The 12,500-nt window shown below is 32.4% G+C and overlaps 2 protein-coding genes across 2 annotated transcripts in view; one reads left to right on the top strand and one right to left on the bottom strand.

Annotated features, from left to right (window-relative positions):
- Positions 1-5,008, top strand: part of LOC113805730 (uncharacterized) — a 5,737-nt gene extending 729 nt beyond the window's left edge. Inside the window, exons 2-6 of the mRNA XM_070133530.1 lie at positions 1,521-1,670; positions 1,822-1,886; positions 2,470-3,183; positions 3,431-3,514; positions 3,705-5,008. Of these exons, the coding sequence (XP_069989631.1) occupies positions 1,521-1,670; positions 1,822-1,886; positions 2,470-3,183; positions 3,431-3,514; positions 3,705-3,833 (1,142 nt within the window). The 3' untranslated portion in view covers positions 3,834-5,008. The remainder of the gene's footprint in view (positions 1-1,520; positions 1,671-1,821; positions 1,887-2,469; positions 3,184-3,430; positions 3,515-3,704) is intronic.
- Positions 5,009-11,203: 6,195 nt separating this feature from the next.
- Sirt6 (sirtuin 6) overlaps positions 11,204-12,500 on the bottom strand; it is a 10,498-nt gene continuing 9,201 nt past the window's right edge. Inside the window, exon 7 of the mRNA XM_027372938.2 lies at positions 11,204-12,500. This exon is cut by the window's right edge and continues 1,176 nt beyond it. The gene's annotated coding sequence lies outside the window, so the exon portion shown is untranslated.

Genomic DNA, 12,500 nt, shown 5'->3' with positions numbered 1-12,500 from the left:
ATCACAACAATTTCAGTTTTGTTAGATTCCTTTCACTGTCTACAATGCAAATATGTGTTATATTACACAGAAGCCCCCCCCAGCCTCTACATTCTTGGCCCATTAGCAGGGGAGGGCATGAAGGTACTAGGGAAATTGTAGGGAAAAATTATATACATGGAATCAATTAACATATTGTCCAATGCAGGGAGCTGTGTCCCCTACGAGCCCCAAATGAGGGGCCCCCCCCCCCCCCCCCCCCCCCAGGAAAACAAAGAATCCTCCACACATACATGGCAGGCACGAGCATACAACCGCCATTCAGGAGTGGTGTTGCCGTCTGTCCGATGCTTTCTCCTGTCGTGAATGCGTGTAGGATTCTTTGTTTTCCTGAGCAGGGGTTAGGGGGAACAGCCCCATTCATTAAACAATATAGTGACTGATTCTGTGTATATCATTTAGATTTTACTGCACAATTTCCCTGGTACTTTTCATGCCTTCCCCTGCTATCGGGACCAAGAATATGGGGAGTTTGGAAACTAGACAGTAAGAGGAATCCAATGATGTGAAAATTGTCATGATCCATTAGGTGGACATATTCCAAAAAATTACTGTTATTTGATTTTGAATGCCCTCCCCTACTATCAGGGCCAAGAATATGATTAGGGGACGCTAGAAAGTGAGAGGAATCCATGATTGCCAAAATTGTCGCAATCCATTAAGAGCCGCTCTACTGGAAAAAAAAAATTCTCTGGTATTCACCTGATTTTTATTATTGTATATTTTCCTATAGAACTTACCAGTTAATCAGTTAATTCAGTAAATTGCCTTGTGACAAGTTCAAAAATCCTGTATTTAGAATAATGGTTGTAATTTTATATGATACAGGAATTATGGTTGTAAATTCACACGATACACTGTATGTTTACCTGTATGGTGGTGTGCACTGTGAAAAGCCAGTAAACTTCCAACATTTTCATACTCATAGGATAAAGCTTAAGCTGCTTCCTTATTTGACAGTAACACTCCAGGATGGAATATATATATGCTGTATTAAGACCTTTGGGAACAGTACATTTGGTATAGTTTTAGTTAATGACAATCAGGTATTCATGGTAGGGAATGGTTTCCTTGATGAAATTTGAGACACTTTTCAATTATCACAGCTTTTACACAGACTGAAAATAATGAAGATAAGGGATAAGGTAGAGCACAAAAAAAGGAAAAGTATTAATGTCTCTCTACTCTTCAAGACCAACAATCCTCTAGCATGTATTTTCTTGCAAGATAGGACTTGGATTGCTTAGTTAAAGATAAATTTGTCAGAGTGGGTGACATAGCAATGTTTGATATGTAGATTCAAGAATTTACTTTGCACAGATGATTTTTTATACTTCATAGTCTTATTATTTTATTTTTTGGCATCATATGTATATTCAGTGAAGTTCCATTTTAACATGTATATGCGATCATACATATATATATCTTTGAAGATAGGAGCATGCCCCATGTAGGCTAATAGACCTATTTTTATTTTTCAGAGGGTATCAATACTGCCTTAGACATAGTAGAAGAAGCCTTGATATCCTTGCAAGAGAAAGCAAAGCAACAGCCTGTTCTTCCAGGATCAAGCACAGATTCTCACTGCATTAGAAACAGTCCACAGCCATCAACGTCAGATGCGCATCAGAGTAATTCATTTTAAGCTTTATTTCAGTATCTCATCCATAATGTTTATGAATTAAAGTAACAGTGGATAAAGCTACATTCTTCCCAATTATTTACTGCATATGTATCTCATCACTTTATTTTTAGAAATATGATTTCTTTTTCACTTTACAGAAACTGCCAAGAAAGTGAAAACAAGTGGCGTGTTGATTAAACGGCAACCACGAAGCAGGTCAAGGGTGGGTAATAGCTTTGTTGTGTTGTTATAGCAGTTGTAAGCATTTCCATGTGCATTATGCATTTATTAAAACAAGGAATTTCTTTGCCTATTTTTCATTATTTCTATCTACTTGTCCACATGTGATACCTACATGAATATAATTTTATTCCATGGTTTCTTGAAACTCCCTACTGATGGCAACACCACCTCTGATATTATTCTTACTTCTATTAGTTTTCGAACAATTTAGTGCCTAATCTCAAGTACGTGTGACAAAACTGTGCTGGATGTTACAGACTACTAATGCTGATGAAATAGTTTAGCTGTAAAGATTTTGGATAAGTTGATTTTTTCCTGTTGGCATTTATGCTGAGAATAGATATAGCAGGTCCTGTTATAGCATTTTTCATTGAAGACAGAAAGGCTATAGAATGTTATATGTATATAAAGTTAAAGTAGGAATGCACAAAAACTGCCAAGAAAAGGGAAATGTGAATGCACAAAGGTTCTCATCATGTTGATAGCATCATTGTCAGGTGACAGAACAGAGAGGTATTATATCCCCCCCCCCCCCTATATCTTTTTCATTTGTCATACTTCAGAACCTGAGAACTGGGAGCCATCATCCTAGCGGTAAAAGAAAGGTCAAAACAAAGAAAAAGCAAGACATATCTGCTCCCAAGATAGATAATCCAAATGAAAATCTGTCAAGCAGCAGTGATGATACCCCAAGGAGGTCAAGATCACAGCAGCCACGTTCTCGTCAAGAGCCTCTGAGACCTAGAAGCAAAAGAGGTAATGAGAATGTTACCCAGAAACTACCATGCGAGTCAACTCATTGTAGCATCATTGATAACTCAACTCATAATCCTGCGGCTATATATAGGTCCTCTAAGAGACAAGGCAGCAGAGGAAGTAGTCACATAGTAGGAGAGACCTCTGAGGATGAGATTTTGCCTGGCAGGAGATACAAGTCCACCAGGAGGTCCAACTCAAGGGGGTCTCACAGCAAGCACCATCTGAGAGAAAGAGGCTCACTTGAAGAAGAAAGTGATTCGGTAACCTCACATAAAGAACCAAGGAGGACAAGTAACAGAGAGATCATTACATTAAGTTCTCAAGGGAATTCAACTCTGCAAAGTACCAAGACAAAAAATCAAACAGCCAGATTACTACCAACAGGCAAAGGAGTTGATAAACCAAGTCATAGCTATGCTGCACCAACGCTCACATCAAGGCTGAGGACAGAATTGTTAGAACGTCGAGAAGCTGAAGAAAAGGAGAATTTGATACCCTTCATCCCCTCTGGATCAGAGGTAGATATGCAAAATTGAGTAATAATTTTGAGGTTTTGATAATTATGAACAGGTAGTAATAATAGAAATACATAATCTTAATTCAGTAAAATGGAATTGCTTCTTTAGTTTCTTGTTGAATTTTTAGGTTTATTTTAAGCTTTGGGTCCTAGGAGATGGTGAATATATACATTTCATGGATGTAACATTTGTACCTATGTGATTGGTTTGTACATATTTATTTAGTCTTTTATCCATCCTTTTTCAGAATAAAAGTTTTCACCTGGGGGTGATAATCCAGAAAGAGTTAGGACGACTGAAAAATATTCCACCAAAGGAATTAGAGAATGCTGTAAGTAAATTAATGCATCAAGAAATATTAAGATGAATCAGGATTTTTCAATCTAGCTTGTGAAACATTTGTATGATATATACTACATTTTTGCATTGAGTTTATAATTGATTTCTTCTGATCACTGTTGAAAGCAGAAATATTTTTATGTACTGACAATTAATTTTCATTTACTAATTGATTCTTTTAGAAGGCTCCTCAGCAGTGCAAACCTGGTAATAAGAGCAGTATTTCTGTTATGACAGAAGAGGCTGTTAAATTGGCAATGCAGAATATTGAAAAAGAAATTACAGCAGTCACGAAGCAGATCTCCAAGTAATAATCTAATTGATTTTCTTTCATTTATGGTTTAAGACTGTGATAAAGTGGGAACAATTTTTTAATGAGTGCCTGTAAAATCAAGTGAGATGCATTTATAATGCCCAGATGACTTGCGTATTATGTTGAGTCTTTCAGCAGAAGTCATCAAGTTAAAAAGTAGTTTTGTTCTTACGAAATTGCTTTCAGATTAAGAATAATGATAGAAGAATACTATTAGATAATTGAATTTTTGTGAATAGTTTTTACTTATTAGAAATTGATTCTCCACTGTGATATTGTATGTAGTTCCTGTTATTGAATTGAGTTTGATATATGAATGAAAGATATTTCATGTATTTTTATGCACTGTATGTTTAACCCAGTAATAAGGGGTAAAGTAAGGCAAGGACAGGCATAAATTAGTGTGCGTTGGACAGTTGTCTGAGTAAAGGTAGAGCACGCAAGATCTCATCCTGGCCATTGGGAAATAGGTTAATGACGTGATAAGGCATTGCCCAGCACCTGTGATAATTTGCATGACATGGAAGCGTGCCATCCGATACCAAGAGATTAAAAGGGAAATTTTTTAGGCTTATTTGAAAATATGGAGTTAATTTTTAGAAATTATGCTTTAAAATTATTTGCGTTTTTGAGAAGTTTTATTCAATGTTGCCTCAAGAGGTACACATGTATGCTTATGTTTACATGGGATAAGCAGGTGGGATTTGGTCCATATTTTTGTAGATATAGAGAATATAAAGATCTGTGAATAAGGAATTAATGTTTCCTTTTTTTTTCTTTGCTTAGCTTTCTTTTTCTCTTTTTGTTTCATTTATATTCTTTCTTTTCTTTAAACAAGGCAAAGCAGGACAGATTAGTGGTGATATATGAACTCTCTATCTTGAATCATACACTGAGTGTATGCATAGTTTTTAGGAAAGTGGGACTGTAAATTCTGAATAACCTGCTGAATGAAATTATCTTATTTTTCAAATAATCCAGTGTGATGACACTCATAACATGCCAGCAATAATAAAGAGATGTGTATATACAGAATGCCATTTAAATCTGAATGATCTTGGGACATTTCAGTATATCTTCATAATATGGTGTCATTGCTTGTAAAGGTATATTTATGGTTTTAGAACTGGATACAGTCACCATTTCTTTGGAAAATAAAAAGCAAAGTCACAATTAAGTTTTATTGCAATACCATAAAATGTTTTTTCCTGTTTTTAATATAAGTATTTAAATACAGTATATTAGGTTAGTAAATGATTACATATGCATTAACATTATCTGCAGCTACTTCCTTGTTCTTCTAATTTGTGTTTTGTGTTGATATTAGCTTGTAATAAACTCGGAGCATTGAAAATATATCAGCTAACACTAAGCATAGTTGTAAACACTAATTCCAGATTGTACTCCAGATTTCACTCTTCTTCTAAATCCTTGTTGTAAAAAAATTGGCTAATACAAAACTGTGCTAGTATAAAATACATATGCCAAAAGTAAATGATACAAAGTTTAGCAAATTTCTTGAGCCAATAGCATTTTAGAAACTCTATAACATTTGGTTGTGGTCCGCCTTTGTGATGTGTCAGAGATAAAAGCTAATGAACTCCTAAGTGCCAGAAAAAAACACACTCATATGCACTCTTCATACCTTCACAACATAAACAGAAAAATGCTAAGGTCATTTTATAACATCTACTAAGTGTAATACTCTATATCTATAAAATGAAATAAAAGTTATAAGCATATTTGCTCACCTTCTGATTACTTTTTCAAAAGGAACAAGCATACTGAAAACTATTTGTTTACAATATGTACATTACGTAACTACAAATATATTAAGTTATTTTTATTTTTACATACCTACAATTTTTCTCGGATATTTCAGTATCCATCACCCCCATTATAAAGAGAAGCTAGATATGCTATCAAGACTAGTAGACCTTCAAACAAAAATAGTAATTTTAAACGTTAATAAGAAGTTCCTCTAAGTTCCCCACACTTAACACTCTTTCTTTTTATCACTACTTCACAATTTCTTATTTAATCCCATATTTTCAGGCAGCTTTTCATCATCATTAAAAAAAGACAATTCTCAGCAAAGCAGGTGTTTTTCCCACTAATTCGTTTTTATGCTCAGGACAAAGGGAAAGATTCACCTCATTCTAGTTAGCTTCTTGTACAAAGTAGAGGATGAATATAATCTTTTAGAGAAAGCATGGACTTGATGAAATTTTATTGCCTCATTCTAATAATTTTTAAGGTCACATAAATGGGCAGTGAAGTTTATCAGCAGACAGTTCACACACAACTAATAATTGTCCTGTCTTCATAAGAATACTCATGATGCAACCAATTCATACTTGAATATTTTAGAAGTGAAAGAATATTATATACAATCACAAATCACTTTTAAAAATAGCAATAATAAACTTATATATATGATTGTATATATGTATGTATGTATGTGTGTATGTATATGTATATGTATGTGTATATCTAGCAATATATATGTGTGTGTATGTGTGTGTGTATATATATATATATATATATATATATATATATATATATATATATATATATATATATATATATATATATATATACATATACATATATAATATATATATGTATATATAAATATATATATATATATATATTATATAAAATACCTACATTCATACATACATGTATATTATATACATATATACATATTATATATGTACATCCATCCATCCATATATATATATATATATATATATATATATATATATATATATATATATATATATGTATGTATGAATGTATGTATATTATATTATATATACATATTTATATATATTATATATATGTATGTATAGATGTATATGTATATATATATATATATATATATATATATATATATATATATATATATATATATATATATATATATATATATATATATATATATATATATATATATATATATATATATACATATATATATATATATATATATATATTTATATATATATTTATATATATATAATATTAATATAATAATATTAGTTTCTATTCCTACACCAACAATCTTAAACCATTCAAAGTAGAGAACAATACATTTGTTACTATTGCACTACAACTTAATTTAATGGTAATAATTTCAGAAAAAGTTCTGCATATTCTGAGAACTAAAAGGAATATTTGTGAAAAAATTGTAAATTTTGATATACAACATCTTCAACATTGGCATCGAGACCTGTTATCACACGAGTTGAATGAGTAGTCAGGTTTATCACATTGTAGCAAATACCATGTCTATTTCTGTCTAATTCTGCTAGCATTTCACCACATGATCAGACTTTTACATGGAACACTAAGTATACTTGTCTGTGAACTGAAATTTCGAACCTCCTTTACGGTTTCAAACAGGGTAATAATTTTGCACTTAAAAAATATCTACATCAATGGAGTACCCCTTTTTTCCCTATGAGTGAGAAAACCCATTTCCCATTATCAATTCACATGGCAGTTGGAACAGGTGATTAATTTGACACTTTGACATGAAAGAATAATTTGTCAGAAAATTTTATCTTTATTATGAAATACACTTGCTCTCTCTAAAATGGATATTTGATTACATTAAATACATATATATTTTGCTGGACTCTACTCTATCTAAAGTTAATAACATATATTTATATATTACACTAGAAAACACTTTGATCAAAGGTTTTTCACCATCTTTATCTTTTTGTACTTCTATACTATGAAAATTAAATTAAATATACTTGTTATTGTCAAACCAAAAGCAGTTCAGTCATGAGAGATCAGCAGAATTTCCATTTAGAAAATCTGGACTTGGATTTTATTAGTAAAGAATATTCATGGGATATACTTGTGTGTACACTTCATGACAAAATCACATGGCCTATATCAGAAGATATTGTACATTAAGTGCTTCATACCACACTTTATACATTTATATAGCTTATAAAACTGATTGTATATGTACAAATCATATGACAGGAAAGGAAATATAGTCTATGTGAATCAACTTTTGCCATGAAGATTTTGATGTGACAATAGTTTCAAACACAAATTTATCACATTTTTGCAATCTTTTGACAGCAGAATTTTAAAATGGATATCACTATATGTATCTCCAAGTTCACTGATCAAATGGAAATAACTACTGTTGGACACATGAGGTGGGACACAAAAAGACACACAAGTTCCTGATATTTGACAGATAACAAGGGTGTGTGTGTGTGTGTGTGTGTGTGTGTGTGTGTGTGTGTGTGTGTGTGTGTGTGTGTGTGTGTGTGTGTGTGTGTGTGTGTGTGTGTGTGTGTGTGTGTGTGTGTGTGTGTGCGTGCGTGTGCGTGTGCGTGTGCGTGTGCGTGTGCGTGTGCGTGTGTGTGTGAGTGAGGGTAAGTTTTTTTGTGTGTTCATGTGTATGTCAAGCACTGCATCTACAAGAAACACTCATGAAAAATAATCCACAAAGTACCAAAAAGGACCAGAAATTAACAAAGTTAAAAAAGTAAAGAACATTAAAGTTTTTCACACTGGTCTTAAGAGAGACCAACGGCAGATACTTCATAAATGTTCTCATTTCCTTATATAGAAACATGCATTATGGTGAAAATGTAATTCTAAAAAGAAATTGTTGGGAGTGAAGATAGAAAAATATTAATTCAGATTGAGAAATATCTATATTTACACACTAATAAATATGTTCTCTCTGAAAATACACATGAGAATGACAAGGGGGAATCGTCAATGGGCAAATAAGCAGAGAAACTCTCACAATTTACATCAACAATTGTTTCCCTTTTTTTCACAATTCGTTTTCATTGTTATTTACATATCAAATCAATCCATAAATATTAAAACACTGAAATAACAATAAATGCCTTGAACCCAAATCATGAGTTCCATTCTGCTAGTCTCTACGAAGGTTTCAATTCTACGTGGGAAAAAAAAGAGAATATCTACCGGTACTCAGGCACAAGAGATTTAATTAATCATCAGTATTTGTTTTTTAGCAAGGACATTTTAAGCTTAAGATCTGAGTTAATAGATTCAATTTGCAGATTTCACAGCCATGCAGTACAGCCCCAACAGTACTAGATGCTGTATACTCAAACTATGGTACTACATGGGGAACGATGAGAAAAAATGTTGACTTATTACAATAATTGCTTGTTACTACAAGCTACATGTATTCAGAGTTCATCACATAGGCAAACAGATTTAGCAGCAGAATTTGGCCTTATTATATATCATTCCATTATATTTCAAATACCAGGCTTCAAATTACATTATGTAATGTAAAACCATGTTATGTGAATGGTTCAGTGCAAATGCACATTATCATCTAGAGTATATATTTTGTTTGTTTTTTGCTTTTTTGTTTTTTCTTATAAGTAAAGTACTTTGGTCTGTCATGATCAAAAGTTTGAGAAAACTTTTGTTTGATTAACCTTTTATTTTAAGTATTTATACTTTTGAAGTAACTATACTATACAGTTTGAAAAGCTCTCAATGCTCATTTCTTTATCCAGGGATTAAATAAAAATGGGATTAAAGCACTCACACACACCTCCTTTTTGGTTATTTTCATTACCTCACCTGCAAGTAGGTCTTTTTCTTAATCATTACACATGCCACAGATTGCAAGTTTAGAAAAAAATATACATTTCTAAAGTGTGTCTGAGAGGGAATGAGTTGGGAGAATTATACTCATTTGACTAGTACCCTTTTGAGAGGTCAAGTATCCTTAACTTAACTTTGAATACTAATATCTTAGATATCGTGTGTGTGTGTGTGTGTGTGTGTGTGTGTGTGTGTGTGTGTGTGTGTGTGTGTGTGTGTGTGTGTGTGTGTGTGTGTGTGTGTGTGTGTGTGTGTGTGTGTGTGTGTGTGTGTGTGTGTGTGTGTGCGCGCGCGCGCGCGCGCTTTCCTCTACCAAGTCACACTTCTATCTCAATGAAACTCTGCATTTTCGAATACTTTACATTTTGACATTATGTTTATCTGTCAATGTTTAGTCCAAGGGATTTCCATTATGTTTTATTACATTCTGGTCTCTCTTCCAGTTAGAAAGCAAATGAAAATATACATTTTGGAGTAGAAAATCTAAGAAAAATTTGTTCAATGTGAAAGTTACTCTAGCATTCACACTACTCTACATAGAAATTTTAACATCTGACAAATATACAAGCCCTGCTATTCACAATGACTGTATATAATCCTGGGAAACAACTGATTATTGTGTGGTACCGAGTTAGTAATGCCATGCTTATTTAGTAATTGCTTGTAGGAAGAATCTTGTGTTATGAATAATGTCTTTGGACTGTGTCACAATTCCTATTAAATATTCAAGGGCTGCCTTACATCTCTAGTTCAAGCCTCTGAGGTTAAGTTTCAGATAATATGATGCACTGGAGCAAAAGCAATGACATTCTAGAGAGCAGGAAGATTAACCAGAATCATTAATCAAAACTGAAAAGAAAATGTGTTGAGCATTATTATATCATATATGTGTTGTCCTCATATCACCCCAGAAAAACAGTTCTATTTACAGGTCTGACTATTATTCTAGGAATCGTGCAACATCTGTGCAGTGTGAATACATCACACCAGAGAATTTCATGTGAGAGTATTTTGTTACAGTCATCACACAAATGCCTGGTAAGCAGGAGGGGGAATATGAAGTATTCCCATAGACTGCTTCTTGGGAGGATACCTTTAAATAAAAACTTTATATACTACTTATTTATAAAGACAGAGATGTAGGCTCAGGGACTACACTTCAAAATATTATTGAGGGGATGTAAAATATTTTGCACTTCTGAAACATATTTGCCCTGTCAATTATTTTACTAAATGAAGTTCCAAATTGTCCATATTATGACCTATTTAAAAGTGTTTTTTTTTTTTTTTTTTATCAGACAAAACTTTATAAAGTTATCAAGTTTATAAAGTTTTGTTATGACATTTGACGTTTTATCTACCCTGCCCTGCAAAAAGGATTTTTTTTCAGTCTTGGCCTGCAAAGTAGTGTTTTTTCACGACTTGGGGTGTTGAGTCACACCCTACACCGTCTCAAAAGTTACGTCCCTGTGTGGGTTACAAATACATATTGTCACTGATTATACATTTATGAATGTGCTAAAAACCCTTCTTATATGTTAGCTGTATGTGAAAGTGTGTACATAATACATAAAAATTGGCGGTGAAGGGTTGCAGACTGTGTTTACCATTTTATAAAACTATACTGAAACTTGTAAAAATAATTCTCAAGCTTCTGCCATTTAAAAGACACCTTTCAAAAATCAGTAGAAAAAATCCAAATGTAAAAAAGGTCAAAAAAAGAAAAAAAAATCATGTAAATACTTTCTTTATGATAAAATAAAAGATAACATAAAATTCAACAATATACAGTATGTACTAAAAACTAAGAAAAAAAGATTAGGTCATGACATGACTAGTCATCAATCCAAAACATTACTAAATGATTCTAGTAAGAGAGTACATACCTGACACAAACATACATACATACTATCTCCCATTGAAAAAGAAAAGAAATTGGTTAGCACTCTAAAACTTTGTCTATTCTGAATCACAGACATTTTTATGGTGAACCAGAATATAAGTTCCATTTCAGTCAAGCTTCATATAAGATAACTTTAGCATGACAAACGAGGCATCATTTTTGGCCAGCAATTTTCAACAATGAGAACACAGAAACGGAACTAATCTGTAAAATAAAAATTTGCTGCTTTCCCTGCATTCATAGGCAGGAAAAGACTGCCATATAGAAACAAAAATTACATTTTCTTTGTAACAAAACCCATTTCCTTTCTCTCAAAATATTGAAAATTAAGCTTGCTATCTGAATCCTATCCAGTCTTGTGTTCTATAACCATAATGAAAGAATATAAAAATAACAATTTAAACATGTTTTTATTTCTAACATAGCTTTATTCAATTACTTAAAAGATTCAAATGGATTAAAATCAACAGGTACTGCATCTGCTCTGGGATATACTGTAGAGTATACATAGCAGCTATAACTAAAATCAAATTAAATCTTGAATATGAATAGGCTTCAAACTCAAGTGCCTGTATACTTTTGACTTTAAGAAAAAAATATCAGCATTTTCTTTCCTACTTAATGTAAAAATATAAAATCAATTTCTCCCCCAATCAGGTTTGGGTGTATTTAACAATATTCATCTTTGTGTGCGATCTAGCAAAATTTCTTTTGGTTTTTATTTAATCATTTTGTTTGAGACATGAGATTCAAGAATAAAAGTCCCTATGAATGTGAACTTTAAAAATAAAATATATAGTAAAAAAAATTATTAAAATAGCCATTCCATAAAGAAATTGGTGTCCATCCACATACCCAGACTCCATATCTACACAATTCTTAAACTGTCTTTACTCATCGTACCCATCTGTCACCTATGCCATCTCTCTCGGAGTTCAAAATCACACTTAGAAATCTTTTCTACAAAATCTAAAAACAGATCAGTCTTACACATTACAACACAATGCTAAAATTATCCACTCACACTTAGACAGTTGCTCAGTAAATTCCAGCAATAAAATGTGTCTCCTTTTCCCAATAATTTTGTTCTTCAATGTCCAAGAAACGATGCACCAGTACAGATCT

The sequence above is a fragment of the Penaeus vannamei genome, chromosome 2, assembly GCF_042767895.1.
Source record: "Penaeus vannamei isolate JL-2024 chromosome 2, ASM4276789v1, whole genome shotgun sequence".
Taxonomy (NCBI): Eukaryota; Metazoa; Arthropoda; class Malacostraca; order Decapoda; family Penaeidae; genus Penaeus; species Penaeus vannamei.
The sequence above is the reverse complement of the archived record's forward strand: the minus strand, read 5'-3'. Positions and strand labels throughout refer to the sequence as shown.